Genomic DNA, 22,355 nt, shown 5'->3' with positions numbered 1-22,355 from the left:
CTCGTCCTCCTCCTCCTCCTCCTCCTCCTTCTTCTTCTTCTTCTTCTTCTTCTTCTTCATTATTTGTGGAGGCTTCCAGGAGGAAGGTGCATTGTAGGATTGGCTAAGTGGAAAGAAAAAGCTTGACCGCTGTGGTAAATAGGGTTTAGGAGGTTCTGAGTCATTGGATTAGCGCTTTCATGAGCACGTGAGTCGAGGGAGAAAACGACATGGAATCTAGTGAAAGAACGCTTTTAAACTCATTTGTTCCTTCTATTACTAAAAAGGAGTTGAGGTCCATTACAATAAGGACAGTATATATTGTACACAGGGTAATTAAAAGAAAAAGATACGAGATCCCTAGTAATGTGGCGAGGAAGAAGCAATTTAGAGTATGGGCTCAGGGCTTTGCAGCAAAGGGAGTAGTTACTCAGGATTTAGTTTGTCCGGATTTACAGAATGCTTTTTGTGGTAGTCATACCTTTCAACTTAAGTGAACTTGTGGTCTCTCCTCATCTAAAAATTAAGAGACAACCCAATGAAGTTTGGGGGGAAAGGACTCAGATCTCACTGCAATGAAGTTTTGCCTGAAGGGAAAAATTTCTAACTCCTAGTTCATTCCCAGCAATATTCAGTGTAACAACAATTACAACTCTACACATACCAAATATTTTAGTACTGTCAAAAGAGTAAAAAAAAAAAAAAAAAAAAGGAACACAGATCACTTCTATTACCACTCATTTAAATTGAGAAGAAATCATGGAATTGTAATAGAATTTGACCTGTATCTGTGGCCCAGGAAATTGACGAAGGTCAGGTAGTTTGTGCTTCAGGAAATTGACCGAGGTCACATAGTTTGTTCTTCACTAAGTGTTTGAAAGGAGGGCAAAGTAGTTTTCTCCCTCATCAAATAGGTAAAACCACTCATGAAATGTCTCCTGTCTGTGGGTGTTAAAGGCGTAACAAATCCTTTGGGAGCCCTTTGACATTGGTTTATAAGTCGCCCCCAGCATACTTTAGGAGTAACGGTCTTTTCTTTTTAAGTTGAAAAAAGTGCTTTTGAGATCAAGCTAAGAAATGAGTTTGAAGCAGAGATTTGGGTGAGCAAGGGAAAGCAGAGGATGGCTGTGTTAATTTTATTTTTTGCAAGTGGTGGCCAGGCCATGTCCTCTGGGAGCCTGGGCTGGCAGCCGGGACTCCACCGATTGTCTGAATTGTTGGCAACCAGCTCCCAAGCAAGAGACAAGAGTGGTCTTTGTCCTCCACAAAGCTCTATGCCATCGCAAAGCTGCTGTTGTTCCAATGGCTTAATATTCATGGATCCACCTTTCCAGATTGTGCCATTTGCTCCTGCTTTTCCACACCCCATTAAACTCTGGGACTGTTCATGTCAGATGCCATATTTGGACCCCCCCCCCAGGTGCCCTAAGAATCCCAGGTAACTAGTCTATGTTTTACAATAACTTGAGGAAAAGAAATCATAGCAGAGATAAATTCCCTCTTGAAAATAGCTCTTTGCTGACTCAACCAAGGTGAGTAAGAGTGCATCCTGCTGACTGGTTTGTTACCTACGTACCTGGGGCAGGATGTGCTATATACTTTGTGTGAGTCTGAAGCAATGGGGTTCTCACTCCTCAGACTTTCCTGCTGGAGATCAGTTATAAGTCATAACACAGTTATAAAAATCTGACAGCTTTGCCCTTTTGTGTATAGAATCATAAAATATTAAGGGCTGGATTCTCTATGCATCCATCACCTCTTGGCTAACACCCTCATTTCATTGGAAAAATATGCCCCGGAGGTATAAAGTGAGTAACCGGAATCACACCGCTACTAGCCAATGTGTGTTTCAGCCTGCTGTCTTCCGGCTGCTTCCTTTCTCTTTATAACTGGATAGCGCACATGTCTTTATATGTCTGCTTAGGGATCCGAGAAGTCGTTGTATCCTGCTCAGTCCGAAAGGGAAAATGCCGGTCTTCCCTGTGGTTTTTCTAGGTGGAGGTTTTGGTGTAAATAAGATCTTCCTATGAAATCATCTTCTCCCCCTTTTTACTGAGATATAATTGATACATAACATGATGGTCGTTTCGCGTGTACCACGTAAAGTGTATATATCGTGAAAGGATCACCACAGTAAGTCTCGTTAACATCCATCCAACTGTAGCGCAGCGTTACAAGTTTTTCCTTGTGATGAGGGCTTTTAAGATCTACTCTCAACTTTCAGATATATAATACAGCATTTTTAAAAAAAATTTTGTGTTATTTTAGGAAAATGTTTATTTTGGGGGTGTCTGGGTGGCTCAGTCGGTTAAGCGTCCGACTTTGGCCCAGGTCATGATCTCGCAGTTTGTGAGTTTGAGCCCCGCATCGAGCTCTGTGCTGGAAGCTTGGAGCCTGGAGCCTGCTTTGGATTCTGCGTCTCCCTCTCTCTCTGCTTCTCCCCTGCTCATGCTCTCTCTCTCTCTCTCTCTCAAAAAAGAAAAAAAATGTTGAGAGAGAGTACGAGCTGTAGAGGGGCAGGCGGGAGGGGAGAGAGCATCTCAAGCAGACTGTGTGCTGTCCGTGCAGAACCTGATGTGGGCCTCCATCCCACGAAACGTGAGATCATGACCTGAGCCAAAATCAAGAGTCGGATGCTTCACCGACTGAGCCACCCGGGCTCCCAGACAATACAGTATTCTTAACTGTAGTCATTATGCTGTACATGATATCCCCAAGTCTTATTTTAGAATCAGAAGTTTGTGCCTTTCAATCACCACCCATCCCCTACCTCTGGCAGCTACCAGGTTCTTCTCTGTATGTATGAGTTCCTTTTGTTTTGTTTTGTTTCGTTTTGTTTTAGGTTCCACATCTAGGTGAGATCATACAGTATTTCTCTTTCTCCGTCGGACTTATTTCACTTAGCAGAATGCCCTCAAAGTCCACCTGTGTTGCTGCAAATGGTAGAATTTCCTTCTTCTTCTTTCTTTTTTGTTTTTAATAGCTGGATAATATTCCTGTGTGTGTGTGTGTGTGTCAGATTTTCTTTATCCATTCATCTATCAGTGGACACTTAGGTTGTTTCCAGATCTTGGCTATTGTAAATACTGCATGAAATATGGAGGTACAGATATCTTTTCAGGCTAGTGTTCCTTTGAATGAATACCCAGAGGCTGGATTATATGGTACTTCTATTTTTAATTTTTGAGGAACCTCCATTCTGTTTTCCATGCTAGCTGTGCTAATGCACATTCCAACCAGCAGTACGCAAGACTTCTCTTTTCCCCACCAATATTTACTTCTTGTCTTTTTGATAATAACATTCTAAAAGATGTGAGATGGTATCTCATCGTGGTTCTGATTTGCATTTCCCTAATGATTAGTGATGTTGAGCATCTTTTCCCGTGTCTCTTGGAATCTTTTTTGAAAATTCAGCTTTTCTTTCAATTTTTTAATTTTCTTTTCTTCTTTTTTTTTTTTTTTGGCTACTGAGTTTATGAGTTCTGAATATGTTGCATAACCTATTAACAGATAGGTGATTCACAATTATTTTCTCCCATTTGGGTAGGTTGCCTTCTCATTTTGTTGATGGTTTTCTTTGCTGTTCACCTTCCCCTTTTTACAAGTTCTGGGAAGGAAGTGTGTTTTGGAGGTTTGGGCCTGCAAAGTAGAAGTCACTCTGTGGGTTCCATGGTGGTCACGTTTTAGGCCAGCGATGGGCCTGGTGGTCTTCGGTCCTCAGCACCATGGTTCCGACGTAATGTCAGTTGCAAAACTAAAAAGTTGTGTGCCATTCTCACAACATGGCAGGCATGTTTGAGAATGAATGCTACTGGGGTTTCCCAAGTGTTGATGGGTGAAGGAAGAGTCATGTATTGATCATAAAGGATTATAATATTGACCTGGAAGTGAGAGAACATTGGCATTTTTTAGACTTGTATTTTGAACAAAAAGACTTGACCTAGGAGAAATGTGAGTGAGGCTCCTCGCTGTCCTGGTGGATTCGAGTCCTCTTACACTGTTCTGATGGGAAAGGACAGCTTGGTACTGGGGAGGGGAAGCAGCCTCATCTCAGGCAGAGAGCTGCTATTGTCTTCCTGTTGGAGCACACTCCTTCTGGAACAGCGGTGGAGTCTGTCTACCTGGTGTCTGGGGCGCTCCAGCCAGGCTTTGAGCTTCTTTCTGAACAGGAGCAAATAAACAGAGAAGGCCTGCCCCTCACATCATGATAGCATGATTTGGTTTCGTTACTCCACCTCCCAGGATCCTGAGGCACAGTGGCTGTGAACTTACGTGACTGTATATGTTTTCTCAATCAGTGGATACCAGGAGCACAGTTACTCATTTATTGTCTTTAAAAAAGGAATCCTCAGGCCCCAAAAAATGTCGGTAACTTTGGTATAATCGAAATTCTAATGTGCTGTGTGTCTTATAATAATAGTACTGTGTGTGTAGTATCGTTGTGGTCTCAAAACTCCAGTTAAAATTGGTATAACCTCTATCAAATATACTGATTAAAATAGAGGCACCCTGGGGCGCCTGGGTGGCGCAGTCGGTTAAGCGTCCGACTTCAGCCAGGTCACGATCTCGCGGTCCGTGAGTTCGAGCCCCACGTCGGGCTCTGGGCTGATGGCTCAGAGCCTGGAGCCTGTTTCCGATTCTGTGTCTCCCTCCCTCTCTGCCCCTCCCCCGTTCCTGCTCTGTCTCTCTCTGTCCCAAAAATAAATAAACGTTGAAAAAAAAAAATTAAAAAAAAAAAAAAATAGAGGCACCTGGGTGGCTCAGTCAGTTGAGCACATCTGACTTTGGCTCCGGTCGTGATCTCAAGGTCCCCGAGTTCTGTGTCTCCCTCTCTCTCTGCCCCTTCCCCACTCGCCCTCTGTTTCTCTCTCAAAAATCAAACAAGCAAGCAAGCAGAGAAACATATTGGTTAGAATAAAAACTGTGTATGCCCTTTGAGTTACAATTCCTTTCTTGTGAGTTTGTCTTACCGATACACTGACACATGTGGGGAGTGATACATGGACGAGATTATTCATTAGGGCATTGTTCATAACAGAAACATGAAAACAAGTGTGAATCAGTTGGGGATGGGTTTAGTAATTTATAGCACACGCATGGAGTGGAATACTATACCATTAAAAAGAATCAGGCTCAATGGCAAAGATAATGCCAGCGTTTGGTGGTTAAAGGACAGTCTCTTTAAGAAATGGTGCTGGGTCAGTTGGCGGTCTCTACTGAAAACAATGCACTGGCCCCCTATTTTATGCCAAAAAAAATTGATTACTGGACCCCTACTTCATGCCACAAAAAAATGATTCCAAATGTCTGAAAGGTAAAGACTTTCAGAAGGAAGGATAAGAGAACATCTTGACCTTGGAGCAGGCAGAGATTCTCAAAGGGACACAAAACACAGTAACTTAAAAAAAATTATACCAAGTCTCTGAAAATTCAGAAAACTTCTGCTCACAGAAAGACACCCTTAAGAGATTAAAAAGACACTGCACGGAGTGGAAGAAGACATTCCCAGCACACAGCTCTGACCAAGAGATCATACTGCAAACACGGAAAGAACTAGAAATCAGTAGAAGAATAACCCAATAGAAAAATGGGCGGAAGATGTGAATAGACACTTCATAAAACATGATATCCACATGTCTGATAAACATTTGGAAGGGGGTCTGATTTCCATTTGTCATCAATGGAGATGTAAACACAATGGCTGGCAGACCACTGCAGCCCCACCCAATGAGCAAAAGAAAACCAAATCCAACCAAACCATGGAGTCGTTCCAGCTCTTGGTGAGGGCGTGGGTGGGGCAACAGGAGGTCCATGTACGGGTGGGAGTGTACGTCGGGACAGCCATTTTGGAAAGCAGTTCAGGAGTTTCCATTAAAGTTAGGCGTAGACCTCCTCTGTGCAGTTTCACTGTTGGGGGGATGATAAGTTTCTTCAAAAAGACTTGTGTAGAATGCTCGTAGCACACTATTTAAAATAGCCCCAAATTGGAAAACCCACGCATGCCCATCAGCAGTTGAGTGTGTATAAATTGTGTCCCCACCTGATGAAATCAATACTAAAGGGCAATTGAGAATGAACGATTTACATGCACTCACAAAGATACGGCTAAACCTCACAAACGGCTGTGTGAAAGAAGGCAAACGCAAAAGAGTACATATATTGTGTTACTGAATTTCTATAAATACCACTTCAGGCAAAACTAATTTGTTTCTAGAAGTCAGGGTCGTGGTCCCTCTAGGTGTCACAGGGTGACAGGTGCGCTGGAAAGGAGAATGAGCAGGGCATGTAGGTTTTTGATCATGTCTGTTCTGTTTCTTGATCTTGGTGGGGTCTCAGTTGATGCGAGTTTAGTGCAATATACTTGTATGGCACGTGCATGTCCCGTGTACTAAACTGAAATAAACATTTTAGAAAGAAGAGATTGATACGGGCTGTTTCCAAGATAGATTTGAGTAAGAGGGCATGAAACAAAAAGTATACATAGTATTGATTTCATGAAGCAAATATTTATGCAGGACCCGCTATGTGTCAGGCACTGTTTAAGGCACTGAATGCAGTAGACAAACGTGTGCGTACTTGTAAATGCTAGACCACTTCTGAAAGTGTGTAGGGGATTGTCCATCAGTTGTTTCTTGGAAGGAGATGGTGGTCTGGGTGTCAGAAGTAGTGGGCTTTTATTAAATATTTTTGCACCTTGCAAAGTTTGTGCAATGTGGAGTGATTACTAGTTTGAAATAATATATACGTTGGACTTAACGATCCTATGACTATTCATGCCATTTGTGACCTAAAGACAGCAACTGTTGTCACCTCTGTTTTAGAGATCTAGCAAAAGAAGCAGGCTATTTTGGTGGTTTGCCCCAAATCACACAGGATGTCTGGGCTGGTTTTGGCAATGAGGTCTTCGGCCCTGTCTCTCAAACTGTGCCGACTCTTGCATATTCTAGCAAAGATCTAACTTTCTATGTCACTATATATAAGTGTTTAGTGTTGCGAGAGAGAGCACACAGGGGAGGGGCAGAGAGGGGGGTGGGGTGGGGTGGGGGGGACAGAGGATCCAAAGCGGGCTCTGTGCTAACAGCACAGAGCCCGGTGTGGGGCTCGAACCCGTGAACCATGATACAATGACCTGAGCTGGGGTTAGACACTTAACCGACTGAGACACCCGGGCACCCCGCTGTTACTATATTCCTGATGACCATCTGTAATTTAGTATACTTTGCTTTCTACCATTCAGTGAATTACTTATAACACACTCCATCTCCTTGTTTACAGTCAAAAACCAATCCTAAGATTGTGTTTCTGTTTAGGGCAAGGTGGCATTTTTGTGTTTACGCTGGCCTCCTCTCTTTATAATCCTAAAATTAAAAATTCGTAGAATCACCTCTCATTCATTTCAATCTGTCGATTGTCCTAAGGATCTCAATGACTGTTTTATGGTGATAAACCATTAGTCTCCAGCTTTGACTCCTCTGTTCAAAGACGGTAAGGTGTGATGTCACCGTCTTTTTTGATAAGGCAATCAACAGTCCCGTGGCATACACAAAACTTGGTCTCGCATTACATAAAATAAAATATTCACTAACAAAACAGAACGTGTATATACAATTATTTCTATAGTTCAACGGCTTTACTAATGTGGTATGCCTTTTAAAAAAGTCAATCATGTTCTGGGGCTTCTGGGCCGATCGGTCGGTTAAACATCCACCTCTTGATTTCACTCAGGTCACGATCTCACGGTTTGAGAGATTGAGCCATGCTTGGGATTCTCTCTCACTCTCTATCAGAATAAATAAATAAACTTGAAATAAATCATGGTCTGAGTGAGTGAAGATCGCGGCGCAGACGTTGATTTGCTCAGCGACACATGGTAAGCTGACATCAGAACCGTGGTTACTATGTTTAGTCCTGCAGACTATAGTTCATGCCCTGTGGCCAAGCCATGCTTAAAATCACAATTGTCAGGGTAGACACAAGAGCCGTTTGCTGCGGAGTGAAGTTCGGGAGAGTAGCTTCTTGTAGCTTGGAATTTGGATGTTTGCTTCTACCAATTTATATCTCTTTGCCTTTATGAAGTCATACGAGGCCCTAAGCCAAGTGAGAAGGTAGGAATATGCTCAGCACACTTCCTGGTATTGTAGGCAGAATGCAATCATTATCTGAAATTTTGCTAGGTGGGAGCCTGCCTGAGAGTAGCAGGGCAGGGTTTATTGTTTGCAGAGCAGGGTTGATTGTTAAGTAGTTAACGTTGGTTAGCTCTGAACCCATCCTCAAAGGTCCAGACTAGTCTCCAGTATATTTCCAGTGTCAAAGCTCTCATGGCTGGAAATGGCCAGGTCTTGCAAAAATTGTCGAGGAAAATAATTTGAATTCCCTGGGCGTGTCTGGGTGATGGGACTTCTGTTCTCGGTTCCTGCGCTTTGGGGTAACACTGACTCACTGGCTGAGATCCGTCTGGGATTTTAAGAGGTATAAATAAATAACAAATTCACACATAACTGACTAACATGGATGTTTTGAGTCAGGCCAACTGGGATTTGAATCCCTACCCACTGTGACTAACTTACTGCTCTGAGGAAGTACACATTCTCAGAGTACCTGCTGTGTACCAGTGGTTTATGGAGTGTTTGTGAGGATTATAGAAGATAAGGAACGTATGGGAAATACATAGGAAGAGTAGGGAGGGCTTCAGAAAGGCCTCTTTCCTTCCCTTTGGCTTGATCGAATGTCACAAAATACATTATCTCCAGGCTCATCTCATCATGGAGTCAGAGACATTTGTGACCAGTAGCCCTTGGCCAGCCATTTCAGGTCCTATCACACAGACCATCCCAGAATCTGGAGATAGGAATCCATTGAGTACAGACTCCTGAACGATTGGCTTGCGGGCCTGTAAGCCTTTCTTAAAGAAGACCGATGCCCACCCGAGTCAAATTATTGGCCGCATATAGAATACTGTGGAACGTTGTGGAAGAGCTGGCGCCCAGCTCACCTTTGGCAGTGTCAGGATTCCAACTCCGGCTCTTTGTCAAATGGCTCGACAGCTTCAGGGAGGTCTTTTTGTAAGCTCACGGATTCAGAAATGGTTTGACTCTGTAGAAGAATTCTCTTCATGTTTGAGCTCTGATCTAAGCCAACAGCTTTGGAAATTTTGAATCTGCCTCTTATATATATATTTTTTCCTGTATTAGATATGAGCCTGCCTGCTCAGTTCAGATTCGACAGCAGAACTTTTTGCAGACGCGAATGGCTCACTCTGTGAAGCAAACCATAATCCCATCAACTTTGCTTTGGTGGCATTTTTGATTCTGATTTAATGCAGTGACCTTAGGGCAGATTTTGGACCGGGGAAAACAACCCCTTATTTGTCGCCCAAAGGACTCCGTTTTTAAGGACCCGATCGGGGGTGTTGGGGTGGACACATGGACGTGTGGAGTTTTGCTTTCATTTGTTTTGTTTTTCCCCTTCTTTACTTTTTGGTTTGATCCCTTTTAGATTCCAGGGGGGCTGAATTTCATGCTGAGGAGGCTTTAGCTAATGGTTATAAAACCTTAGGGAAAGTACAGCCCTTCTGTGGTCCTATCTTCCTAAAACTGCTCCTATCAAGAAATGACAGATGAAGGAAACATAAGTGATATCTACAATGAAACATGTGTTCCCCGTAATACGTCTTTATCTTCTTGCATTTATCAGTAGCCCTGGGTAACAGGGTTTTATACTTTAGGAAGATTAGAGGCTTGTTTTCTTGCTGAAACAGTCCCTCCACCATGTTCTTTTGTCTGCCTTAGTGCTTAGGTTTTGTTTTGTTTTTTAACTAGTTTTTAACACCGTGCGTTTGGAATAAGCTTCGGGAATCATCTGTCTCATAAAGGTCACTTGTTTCTTATATTCGGGGCACTTACGGTTTGGAGGGGGTGATGGGTGGAATGAAACCCACAGAGAAGTATTGACACCAGGATTAGGAAGCCAGGCTTGTATTTCAATCTCTGTTACAGACACAATCAAGTGGCTTGGCTCTTTCACTCCGTTTTCCATCTGTAAATTAGAGATAATATTTTCTACCTTCCAGATTCTCAGAGTGTGAAGAATTTTCAATTTTTGAAAATTTCTGCAAATTAATTGAGCAATGCCGGTAAGTCCGCATACATTGATGAAGAATTTCAAGATCTAAAGTTGATATGCCTTTGAACTTTCTGCCTGAAGCCTTTCTCAGGAGGTATTGCCTAGGAAAAGCTTTGGGGCAAAGAAGCCCATTTCTTCCGACTCTTTTCTTCACATGCCAGTTGTAATCCTTTTAACTACTTGGTGGCTTTTATATACTCTTCAGGCTGGTTAAGTGCTTCATAACACGAAGAACTAATTTTCTCTTGACAGTGACCTTGTGATCTTGTTCATCTGGTTCCTAGTTCTGAGGTTTTCCCCTAACACTCCGAGTCATCTTCGTCAAAGTCTTAAAGGGAGATAGGTTTTAATAAGGAGTTGATCGAGTTTAATGGGTGGTTTGAAGTTATGTATGACTCTGCTGTTGCAAAAGGTCAGAGTTTACACTCTAGGTTTTATATCCTTGACTTTTCCCTTCCTTTACAGGCCTTTGGATCTAGTGAAAGTGATTCACACACACACAGACCAGATATGTGGCTTTAGATGCCTTCTAACCCTGAATCCTATTCTGTTGCCAAGGCTCATCTCTGTCGAGGAACTCATGAGTTAGCAGGTCTGGAACGGTAGGAGCCTGAAGGCAAAGGAGAGACGTGTTATTGGCCAGCTTGTGGAAATAATTGTTCTGCATTCATTCACCATATACTTCCAGGTACCTAACTTGAGGAGCGTATATTCAGCACTTGGAAGGATCCAGAGGAGAAATTGACATAGATCTTGTTCATGGGAAGTTTGTAATGGATTAGAGGACCCTAAGTTATGGCGCCCGGAATAACTGAAGTGGAAGGCTCAACATAAAAAGGGGGCGCAGAGATGTCTCCTTTGGGTCCCAGGAGTTTAGAGAAGCAGAGGTTATTTTATTTTTTTTATTTATTTTATTTTTTTATTTTATTTTATTTTTTATATATATATATGAAATTTATTGACAAATTGGTTTCCATACAACACCCAGTGCTCATCCCAAAAGGTGCCCTCCTCAATACCCATCACCCACCCTCCCCTCCCTCCCACCCCCCATCAACCCTCAGTTTGTTCTCAGTTTTTAACAGTCTCTTATGCTTTGGCTCTCTCCCACTCTAACCTCTTTTTTTTTTTTTTTTCTTCCCCTCCCCCATGGGTTCCTGTTAAGTTTCTCAGGATCCACATAAGAGTGAAACCATATGGTATCTGTCTTTCTCTGTATGGCTTATTTCACTTAGCATTACACTCTCCAGTTCCATCCACGTTGCTACAAAAGGCCATATTTCATTTTTTCTCATTGCCACGTAGTATTCCATTGTGTATATAAACCACAATTTCTTTATCCATTCATCAGTTGATGGACATTTAGGCTCTTTCCATAATTTGGCTATTGTTGAGAGTGCTGCTATGAACATTGGGGTACAAGTGCCCCTATGCATCAGTACTCCTGTATCCCTTGGATAAATTCCTAGCAGTGCTATTGCTGGGTCATAGGGTAGGTCTATTTTTAATTTTCTGAGGAACCTCCACACTGCTTTCCAGAGTGGCTGCACCAATTTGCATTCCCACCAACAGTGCAAGAGGGTTCCCGTTTCTCCACATCCTCTCCAGCATCTATAGTCTCCTGATTTGTTCATTTTGGCCACTCTGACTGGCGTGAGGTGATACCTGAGTGTGGTTTTGATTTGTATTTCCCTGATAAGGAGCGATGCTGAACATCTTTTCATGTGCCTGTTGGCCATCTGGATGTCTTCTTTAGAGAAGTGTCTATTCATGTTTTCTGCCCATTTCTTCACTGGGTTATTTGTTTTTCGGGTGTGGAGTTTGGTGAGCTCTTTATAGATTTTAGATACTAGCCCTTTGTCCGATATGTCATTTGCAAATATCTTTTCCCATTCCGTTGGTTGCCTTTTAGTTTTGTTGGTTGTTTCCTTTGCTGTGCAGAAGCTTTTTATCTTCATAAGGTCCCAGTAATTCACTTTTGCTTTTAATTCCCTTGCCTTTGGGGATGTGTCGAGTAAGAGATTGCTACGGCTGAGGTCAGAGAGGTCTTTTCCTGCTTTCTCCTCTAAGGTTTTGATGGTTTCCTGTCTCACATTTAGGTCCTTTATCCATTTTGAGTTTATTTTTGTAAATGGTGTGAGAAAGTGGTCTAGTTTCAACCTTCTGCATGTTGCTGTCCAGTTCTCCCAGCACCATTTGTTAAAGAGGCTGTCTTTTTTCCATTGGATGTTCTTTCCTGCTTTGTCAAAGATGAGTTGGCCATACGTTTGTGGGTCTAGTTCTGGGGTTTCTATTCTATTCCATTGGTCTATGTGTCTGTTTTTGTGCCAGCAGAGGTTATTTTAAAGGAGGGAATTAGGTAGTCTTCGGGGAAGAAGTGCCCTTTATGGAGATGGGCATTGAGGTTTGGGAAGGCGGGGGATTTGGCTCAGCATAAGCCCTGGCTGAAGCACAGGTACTTAGGGCAAGTGAAGAAGGAGGAAGCTGTCCATCCTGGCTGCAGCAAAGGCTGGATGAAGGCAAGAGAGAAACGACCTAGATTATCAGATGTCAGATTGTCGGGGAGCCCTGTTTACCCTGATTTTTTTTTTCCTCCTTCTTTGACCATTCACGCTACAGTGCTGTGCTGGCAAACTAGTGTGCCACAAAAAAAAAAAAAGTCCTAATTTGTAGCATTTGCCAATGTCCGTGGTATAAATACTCCCACTGTGGCCAGTTTCAGACTACTAGTGGATTAACAAATAGCTCACAAAAATTCCTGAACGCTTAACAGTTGGCTCTCACACGCTGGTAGAAACCTGCTACCACATACTGTTGAACAGCCTGATTTAGTCCCTGGACCTGTCTGGCTGTGGCCACTGTAGAAGACTTCGAGAAGGCCCAGGTAACCAGCCACGCTCTACACCATATGTGACTCTTTTGGCCATTGCCGATGGGTGTATGGGTGGGCATACCACCCCAGGGAGGCTGTTCCATAGTCTGGACGATGACATCGCTTGGCACAAAGAAATATGTAGAGTCAGTCAGATTTCCCATCTCGGGAGCTTGAATGAAAGAATCCCAAGATACATTTTGCCCCGGAGGCACCTGCTAAAAGGATGCCATCTGAGAGAGCTGAGTCCTTGGCGAACTGAAGTCGCACGGTGGCCAACATTATGCGTGAAAAAAGCATATGGAGGATGGACCTTCACCTAGCGCACTGCTAAGTGAAGTAAATCAGACTGAGAAAGAAACGCCATTAAGATTTCCCTCATGTGAAATCCAAAAAAACACAAATGAGTAAACAAACAGAATCAGACCCACGAATACAGAGAACAAACTGGTAGTTGCCGGGGGGGGGGGGGGGGGAGGGGGAGAGGAGTGGACAAAATGGGTGAGGGGGGTCAGAGATACAGGCTTCTAGTTATGGAACGCATAAGTCACGGGGAATAAAAGGCACAGCATAGGGAATGTAGTCAATGATATTATAATAGCGATGTAGTGGGACAGATGGTAGTTACACTTGTGAGAAGCACAGCGTGATGTATAAATTTGTCCACTCTGTTGTACACCTGAAACTAATGTTAACGTTGTGTGTCAGCTTGACTTGAAAGAAAAACTGAAAAAAGGAAAACCATATGGAAACCGAGGAGGCCAAGTGATAGGGAGAAAGGAGCAGCTGTGGCGAGAAACCCCATGGCCTCTGGTGGGGGGGGGGGGTGCATCTAGGCCCTGGAGCTCTCCTCCTCAGTGGCTTTCAAATTCCAGATCCAAAACGTCCCTTTTCCCCGAAGTAACTTGAGTGGGTCTCTGTTCCTTCCACTGTGACAGCCTGACTGAGTTTATTTGGCCCCTCAGAGAGCTTTCTGGAAATGCAGAAACACAGAGTAGAGGCCAGACCGTGTGCTTCTGATAGGAGTTCCAGTATCCCCCTCTGCATGCCTCCCGATGGCTTGTGAATATTATGTTTTTTTTTTTTTTCCTTCCAGCAGGGCTGGTTTGGAATCCACGACGTCGAAAGAATAGCCAGTAGGACGTGTGGTCGGGTGATATTTTGTTGGCACTTAACCGTTAGAGGAAATCGTGAGAAAGTTGCAGTCATTTTGCTGTAGGGGGGGAAGAAAGGAGTCCTTTATTTGCCGAGGGCATCTGGTGAGTGAGGGTATGTGAAGATGCCCTGTGCTGCCTGGGCATGAAATGCTTGAAAGAGGTTTAGGGCAAATTTGAGTCTTTCCCCCCTCTGATGTTCTCTTTACACACAAATTTGTGAATAATGACATTGTGAGGGAGGGGGAAGGCATGCTGCGCTATTTTTGCCCAAGGCTTGGTCATACGCCACGGCGTCCGGGGTCCAGGGTGGCAATCCGGCATTGTCGCCAGGGAAGGATCCTCTCTTTCCAAGGGATGTGGGGGAGAGCAGGTAAAGAGACTGCCTGGGGATCAACAAATGTGTACTTTGCTTCCAGCCACGTCGCTAACCAGCTGCTTGGCCGTTCCTAAGTTGCATCTGTGGGTGCCTCGGTTTCCTCGCCCATCGTCAAGGATTTTGCCCAGAGAATTGTAATTTTCCATTGGCGAAATAAAACTCCTTTGAGACCCTAATGAGAGCTGTGGATTCTTTCCACAGAAAATTGTGCCTACGTAACACAGACAGAATTTCACGTACAGTTTTAGGAAGTTTATAAATCTTCAGGGACTCATGGACCCCAGATTAAGGAGAACCCCTGCATTGGATGATGTTGGAGCCTTTTTCTGTCTATAGAATTTCCGTTTTCTAAGACATGGGATCCTGGCGAGAACTCAGAAAGTCAGCTAAGCCCTTCTTTCTGTCACAACGAGAAGCAAGACTCCTCTGAAACCCTTCAGACAGAAGGTTTCAACATCAGGAGAGGCTTGTCTGTTTTCCTCAAATTGACCTGAGCTGAAGTCATACACTTAACCGACTGAGCCACCCAGGAGCCCCTAAAGGACTGTAACCTTATCTTGAGTGATTGGGTGGGTTATGTAGTTGTGTTAGGACCATCAGAGATCACTTCTCCGAGGAGCTGGCATTGGGGAGAGATCCAAATAAAAGAAGGATCGAGGCATGCACATCTAGGGTAGGAATGTTCTAGGCAGAGAGCCTGGCACAGTGGAGGAGCAGTAGGGGAGCCAGTGTGGCTGGAGCTGAGTGAGGGGAGGGGGCAGAGAGGGAATGGTAAGAGGTAGGTCTAGGGGTTGGCAGAGTTTGGGTGGGGGGTAGTTCTGTGTCCGCTTGAAAAATGATTGTATGTGGAACGTCATCTTGGAATAATGGTTATTCATCAAACCATCCATTCATTTGATTAGTTTTGTCCATTACACACAATGTGCAAAGCAATGAGCTAGTTGAAGAAGACAGTGCCCCTCAAACCTGGGGTGTGTCCACACAGCACCTAGACAGCTTTCTGAAGCTAAGGGTTCCAGAGCACCAACCAACACCCAGAATCTCCAGGGTGCGAGGCCCAGGCATCTGCTGTGTTTTGTTAGAAAAACTGCCCAGGTGACCCCGATATGCGGGTGCTGGGCCTGCCTTGCAGTACGACTGGAATAAGATAGCAACCACCCCCCCCCCCCCCGCCATCTTCAGGGAGCTTGCAGTGGACCAGAGGGCGTGGGATGATGCTTGAATTATTGCATGTGCATGGGAGAGTGCTGTATGTCTCATAAGAGAGGCAAAAAATGTGCCAACCAGGGTCTCAGAAGAGGTGGATGCTTTCCATTGGACGGAGGTCATGGAGGCCGACGAACAGCCAAGTCAGTTTCCTCACCCACGCGATGGCAATGGTATCAGAACCCACGCCAGAGAGTTGCAAAGACAAAGCGAAGGAGTGCCTGCGAGCTTTCCAAACAGGATCTGGCACATAGTAAGTGCTCAGTAAACGTGACCCATCATTGGAGTTGGGTCTTAAAGAGTGGTTAGCACTTTCTGCAGGTTAGCATCTCAGAAGAAGTGTCCTGCGAAGCTTCCGTGTCACGATCCATTCAAACGGAAATCGCCAGCTCGTATGAAAAATTCAAAAATCCAGCCGTTAGCTTGATGAACAGTCGTACTTACTAAGGGGATCAAGATTTTCCAAATCCAAATCCATCTGTATCACCTTGTACAGGAAACATTTTGTTCCTGACTTTGATTTGTACTTAATCCAATTAATTGGAACCTCCATTGTATTGTCGTGTTGCCTCATTTATTGGACAAGCTTTGAAGGACCAGCTGTGGTCCAAGCTCTGTGCTCAGCGCAGTGGGCCAGAGTGCTGTGTCCGAGGCCTGGAGGAGCTTGCATTCTGGTAGGGGACGTAAGAAGTACACGTAAAAGTCAAAATAAGTTGAGTCTTCATTATGTAGGTACCACCTAGAAAGGGAACTAAATACACATCTGCTTACAACATCTGGATCCCATTTCAGTTGGAAAGTCTGTTTTAAAAGGAAATATCCAGATGTGTCATGTGACCGTGACCAGTTCATTCAAAGTAGCTAGAGAGCGTCTGAATCATTTTGCTTGTGTTGGTGCTTGTAAGTGATAGGGTTGAAACCCCTTTTGTGCGGGACTGCGGACGACCTTGGAAAAAAGGAAGGCTCTCCAAGGCTAGTGTGATTTCCAGTGCTATCTCGATGGGGCTGACAGAATCCTGTACCTCTCCAGGCTTCGCGTATAAACGCTCGGGAAACAGAGTAAGGCACTGGGTTTTGGCTCTGTTTAATCGACCCCTGGATTTTGACCGCCAAAACTCCACGAGGACTAATCTGCTTTTCAGAGAATATTCCCTTGCGGGTCCGAGGCCAACTTCTCAATTCCAGGAAAAAGGCACGGTGAATTCTTAGCAGGAGCCTTTGTAGCTTGCCCACTGTGGCTGTGGGTGGGCGAGTTTGTTTGAAAAGGGCCCCCTGACCCTGTTCTTGGTGGAGTGGCGGGCTATGTGGGTTGGAATGAGAGACGGAAAGTTGAACCCCGGGCTCGGTGGGAGTCTAATCAGGAGAGAAGTTTCCTGTGGATCAGGCCCAGACCCAAGAGGTGGAGGAGGCCTCTGTGTTTCCGGCCTGAAATGAAACGGCACTATGGGCAGGCCGGGTGTGTTACAGCCGCTTCCCTGGGGTGACTCTCGTGTTCACAGAGCTCTGCTCACCTAGACGCCGTTGTCTGTTTCACACAGAAGCCTGGAGCCGCCTGAAAAAAACGCGTGATTGTCGCGAAACAAAGCTGATAATCTCCAGGTTTCTCCCCCTTTCTGGCTGGGAACACACTTGGAGCTTTTGCTCTGTATGGTGCCTGTGGCGAGCCTCTCTTCTGAAGGCTTTCAGGACGGGAGGCCCTGGAGACCTGGGAGGCAGAGCTCTTTTTACTCTATTTTGGGTTTTCCTCCTGCTACATCAGGGCTTAATTAGAACCGGCTGCCGAGTAGCCTTCCGGGAGGAATAAACTGTCTTTGTGAATACCTGCCCACACCCCAAGGAGAAGTAACAACGCGAATGAAATGCGTATCGAGGATTGCACTCATTCTAATCCTGACGTAAACGCGTTCATTCTTGAAAGCGACCGCAGTGGAGCTGGGAAGTGTCCCCCTTCTTACCGTGGCCGAGGCGAAGGGGGCCCCTTCGGGACGCGAAGAGAGGAGGGCGGCCTGCTGCTTTGACAGCAAACCTGCCAGCAGGTTCTGTTTGCTCCCCCCACCTGCCCCTCTGCTTTTAGAGAACTAAGGCTCCCCTTCCCTCGGCTTGTTCCTCTTTTGACTTTAACCTTGGCGACGCGGCTCACGCTCCCAGCGAGTTTGGTGCACGGCGGGCAACAGCAGGATAGGACAGCGTATCTGGCCTGCGAGTGGGAAGTGGTTTAGGGTTAAGTAATCTGGGGGCGCAAGTGGGGCAGACCGTTTCTGAGCACCTCTGATAAAGGAGAAGTGGCCTTTTCACACCTGAACTTAGGTTCCGTCTGATCGAGTACTTCTTGATTTCAGCCTCCTGTTTGTCTCAGTGTGTATGACCGTCAGTGTTGACCTCTCTTGCTGTAGGGGTGCTAAGGAAAGCCCTCTCTGCAGTTCTGACACCGCCCCCTGCCCCTGCCCCTGCCCCAAGGACTCACCTGTTCTGTTGGTCTCAGGGCCACGTGGCTGAGGAGCCTCGCTGTGGTCTGACAGCCTGCCTCAAAGGCCGGTCCCTCGCTCCTCTTACCTTGCGTGGAAGTGGGTCACATCAGTTCAGTGGATGCTGGCTGGTGGCTATCCTTGCGCAAGCTGTGCCGTGTGAGGGGGACAGAGACGAACAGGACACTGGGTTGTGACTTACGAGAGGGGCCTCATCTGTCACAGGCCAGCTGCTGTGAGGTAGTGGCGCAGCACAGAGGACCAGAATGGGATGCCCCGAATCAGCGTTCCTACCCCGCTTTCTTTTTGTCCCCCCACCGGCCACCTCCACATTTGCCGTCAGCAACAACACGCTGGTGAGTACAACGAAAGCCAGCCTGTAATTGAGGCTGGACGTGTTTCTGCCAGGCATCACCGGACGACTCTGGAACGGGAGTGGCATGGTCCGCGAGTGGGGGTTTGGGAAGATGCGCGGGTCATCCAGCCAGGGACATCCCGGGCTCTGTTTCTGGGAAGGAGCCATTCTGCCCACCACTGGGACATGGTTGTTCAGACCGGGGAACGCCCTCACAGTGGTTCCACTGGCTCTTTGCGTCTGTTTGAAAAGCAGGCGGGAACTGGGTGACCAGTTTGAGCTCAGCTTTAAAACGTGGATAAGCCAGAGTGACATGGCAGTCAGCGTATTCTGTGGGAATAGAGCCTTTGAACAGAACGGAGTCAAAGTGCTTGCGGGGCAGAGGACTAATTTGCAATCTACTCAATGTCTCGGGCTTTATGCTATTTCCGTTTCGGGCAGTGTTTCCGACCACAGTATCATTGGAACACATAATTTTTTTCTTTTAAACCTTAAAGACCATTAAAACAATGTTTTATTACTGAAGAATTTACTAACAGAAAATAACCCGTATTAACTTTGATATCGCATCCCTCAACTTGGAGAAGAGAGTACGTTTATGTAATTTCTACATTAATTAATTTGAAATAACAAATCTCAGTTTTTTCGTAATCTTTTGAAACCCTGGAAACGCTGTACCACGCGTGCGTGCGCGTGCACACGCACACGTTTCATGTTATAATTGGGAGCAGATTTAAAGAACTGTTTTGTGTTTAAACAAGTCATTATATTGATGATCTCTGGACAATGGGCTTCCTAATCTCTGGATAATGGGCTTCTTAAAAAGTAGCAATTGAAATTAGCTGTTTGTGGGGCACCTGGATGGCTCGGTCAGTTGAGCATCCAACTGTTGATTTCAGCTCAGGTCATGATCCCAGGGTCGTGGGATTGAACCTCACATCGGGCTTCATGTTGAACGAGGAGCCTGCTAAGATTCTTTGTCTCTCTCTCTTTCTCTCCCTGTCCCCTCTCCTTCCCCTGCTTCTGAAAGCAAGCAAGCAAGCAAGCTGTTTGCATCACCCATCAGTTTTCTGAACTACCTGTGGGACTAGCCCGATCAGTGGGATCAGCTTATTTGAGAGCTTTGGTTTCTCCTTTCTATGCCAGCTGATATGAGCATTGAATCTGCCAGATGTCAGGCATGTCATTCTAGTACCTTTCATTCCAGTTACCCAGAACACAGAAATCAAGCTTGAGCTCTTGGGTGGGATATGTTGGTGGAGGACAATGGCTCAGGGTTGGCCATGAGGGAATATTATTGCCCAGGCCAGCACTTGCAAGAAGGGAGCCATGTCTGTGATTTCAGAGAGCCATAAGATAATTCTAGATGGCCCATTACATGGCATTAATTTAACATTGAATCATAGAGTGAGAACACTGCTCCTTTTAAAATTTCTTTCAATATCTCTGGTTTCACCAAATAAGTTTTGGTGTAACGTGTTAGTAATACCTCTCAACCATTGCAATATCAATCTTGTAGGCCATTGAAGCTATTAAGACTGTATATATTTTTTTAATACAAAGTTTTATTTATTTATTTTAATTCCAGTATAGTTAACATACAGTGTTATATTAGTTTCAGGCATACAATGTAGTGATTCAGCAATTCCATTCAACTCCCGGTGTTCATTGTAACAAGTGCATTCTTAATCCCCAGCACCTACTTCACCCACCCCCACCTCCACCCCCTCCCTTCTGGTAACCATCAGTTTGTTCTCTATACTTAAGAATCTGTTTCTTGGTTGGTCTGTCTCCCTCTCTTTCTGTTTTTCCTTTGCTCATTTGTTTTGTTCTTAAATTCCCCATATGAGTGGAATCATATGGTATTTGTCTTTCTCTGACGTATTTCACTTAGCGTTATACTCTCTTGCTCCACCCATGTCATTGCAAATGGCAAGATTTCATTCTTTTTTATGGCTGAATAATACTCCGTTGTGTATATGTATGTGTGTGTGTGTGTGTGTGTGTGTGTGTGTTATATGTGTGTGTATGTATACATATATATATATATATATCACATCTTCTTTATCCATTCATCTGTCAGTGGACACTTGGTTTGCTTACATAATTTGATTGTTGTAAATAATGCTGCTATAAACATAAGGGTGCGGGTATCCACTTGAATTAGTGTGTTTGTTATTTTGGGGGTAAATACCCAATAGGTGCGATTACTGGATTGTAGGGTAGTTCTATTTTTAACTTTCTGAGGAACTTTCATACCGTTTTCCACAGTGGTTGTACCAGTTTGCATTCTCACCAGTAATACAAGAGGGTTCTTTTTTCTTACATCCTTGCCAACACTTGTTGTTTCTTGTGGTGTTGACTTTAGCCATTCCGACAGGGGCAAGATGATATCTCATTGTCATTTTGATTTGCATGTCCCTGATGGTGAATGGTGTTGAACATCTTTTCATGTACCTGTTGGCCCTCCGGATGTCTTCTTAGGAGAAATGTCTGCTCATGTCTTCTGCCCATTTTTTAATTGGATTATTTGTTTTTTGAGTGTTGAGTTGTATAAGTTCTTCATATATTTTGGATACTGACCCTTCATTGGATATGTCACTTGGAAATATCTTCTCCCATTCAGTAGGTTGTCTTTTAGTTTTATTGTTTCCTTTGCTGTGGAGAAGCTTTTTATCTTGATGTAATCCCAATAGTTTATGTATGCCTTTATTTCCCTTGGCTCAGGAGACATACTGAGAAAAATGTTGCCACAGTTGATGTTAGAGAAATTACTGCCTATGCTCTCTTCTAGGATTTTTATGGTTTCAGGTCTCACATTTAGATCTTTAATCCATTTTGAACTTATTTTTGTGTATGGTGTAAGAAAGTGGTCCAGTCTCATTCTTTTGCATGTTGCTCTCTGATTTTCCCAACATCATTTGTTGAAGGGACTGTTTTTTTTTTTTCCCATTGCAAATTTTTTCCTAGTTTGTAGAATATTAATCGACCACATAATTGTGGATTTATTTCTGGATTTTCTATCCTGTTCCATTGATCTGTATGTCTGTTTTTATGCCAGTACCATACTGCTTTGGTTACTACAGATTTGGAAAGTAACTCGAAGTCTGGAATTGTGATACCTCCAGGTTTTGTTTTTGTTTTTGTTTTCTTTCCAAGATTCCTTTGGCTATGTGGGGTCTTTTGTGGTTCCATATAAATTTAGGATAGCTTGTTCTAGTTCTGTGAAAAGTGCTATTGGTATCTTGATAGGGATTGCATTAATTGTGTAGATTGCTTTGGGTGATAATTGACATTTTAACAATATTTGTTCTTCCAGTCCATGAGCATGGAATGTCTTTCCATTTCTTTGTGTCATGAGACTGTACATCTGATACTTGCATTACTTCTCTTTCTGCTAGATTCTTTTTCTTTTCTTCTGCTTTCTCTTACTTTTGTCTTTTCTTTTCTGTGTAATACTCTTCATGTTGGAGAATCTCCCCCAAATGTTTGCTGATCCTTGACTGTTCATGTTCATATATACAAAACGAGAACCTCTGAACTGGCTCTTTTCTTTTCCGTTTTGTTTTTTTTTTTGTTTTTTTGTTTTTTGTTTTTTTTTTTTTTTGAGACCTTCAAAGGCCTGTATCTGTAGATTTTTCTCTGGGCAGGGCAGTTCAGATTCTCCCAGAAAAGATGTTGCTCTTGGACATGAGTGGGAGAAGAGGGCTGAGGTCATCAGCACAACCTGTTTCACACTAGCCCTCTCCCTTGCCTGGTGTCCCTGAGTTTGGAACATCTGTCATTCAGTTTTTATAGAGGATAAACTTCCTGTCTCCTGTGG

At 44.3% G+C, this 22,355-nt stretch overlaps 1 protein-coding gene and 2 long non-coding RNA genes across 11 annotated transcripts in view; 2 read left to right on the top strand and 1 right to left on the bottom strand.

Moving 5' to 3' along the window:
- DOCK5 (dedicator of cytokinesis 5) overlaps window positions 1–22,355 on the top strand; it is a 221,998-nt gene that overhangs the window by 8,863 nt on the left and 190,780 nt on the right. For 2 of the 9 annotated variants that reach the window (XM_032592836.1, XM_032592837.1), the window contains exon 1: window positions 18,426–18,533. The exons of 3 other annotated variants lie outside the window; for them this stretch is intronic. In XM_032592836.1, coding sequence (XP_032448727.1) covers window positions 18,449–18,533 — 85 coding nt within the window. In that variant the 5' untranslated portion in view covers window positions 18,426–18,448. Of the gene's footprint in view, window positions 1–18,417; window positions 18,534–22,355 lie in introns of those variants that run through there. 4 more of the 9 variants (XM_030312353.2, XM_030312352.2, XM_030312349.1 and 1 more) reach the window with 3 other exon arrangements.
- Window positions 3,394–18,368, bottom strand: LOC115511890. Its single transcript, XR_004343510.1, has 2 exons — window positions 18,177–18,368; window positions 3,394–3,860 (listed from the first exon to the last, which is right to left on the bottom strand). It is a non-coding gene; the product is annotated as an uncharacterized LOC115511890 (long non-coding RNA).
- On the top strand, window positions 7,737–12,760 carry LOC115511886. Its single transcript, XR_003968225.1, has 2 exons — window positions 7,737–10,988; window positions 12,438–12,760. It is a non-coding gene; the product is annotated as an uncharacterized LOC115511886 (long non-coding RNA).

The sequence above is a fragment of the Lynx canadensis genome, chromosome B1 (assembly GCF_007474595.2).
Source record: "Lynx canadensis isolate LIC74 chromosome B1, mLynCan4.pri.v2, whole genome shotgun sequence".
Taxonomy (NCBI): domain Eukaryota; kingdom Metazoa; phylum Chordata; class Mammalia; order Carnivora; family Felidae; genus Lynx; species Lynx canadensis.
This window is presented reverse-complemented; position numbering and strand designations above follow the sequence as displayed.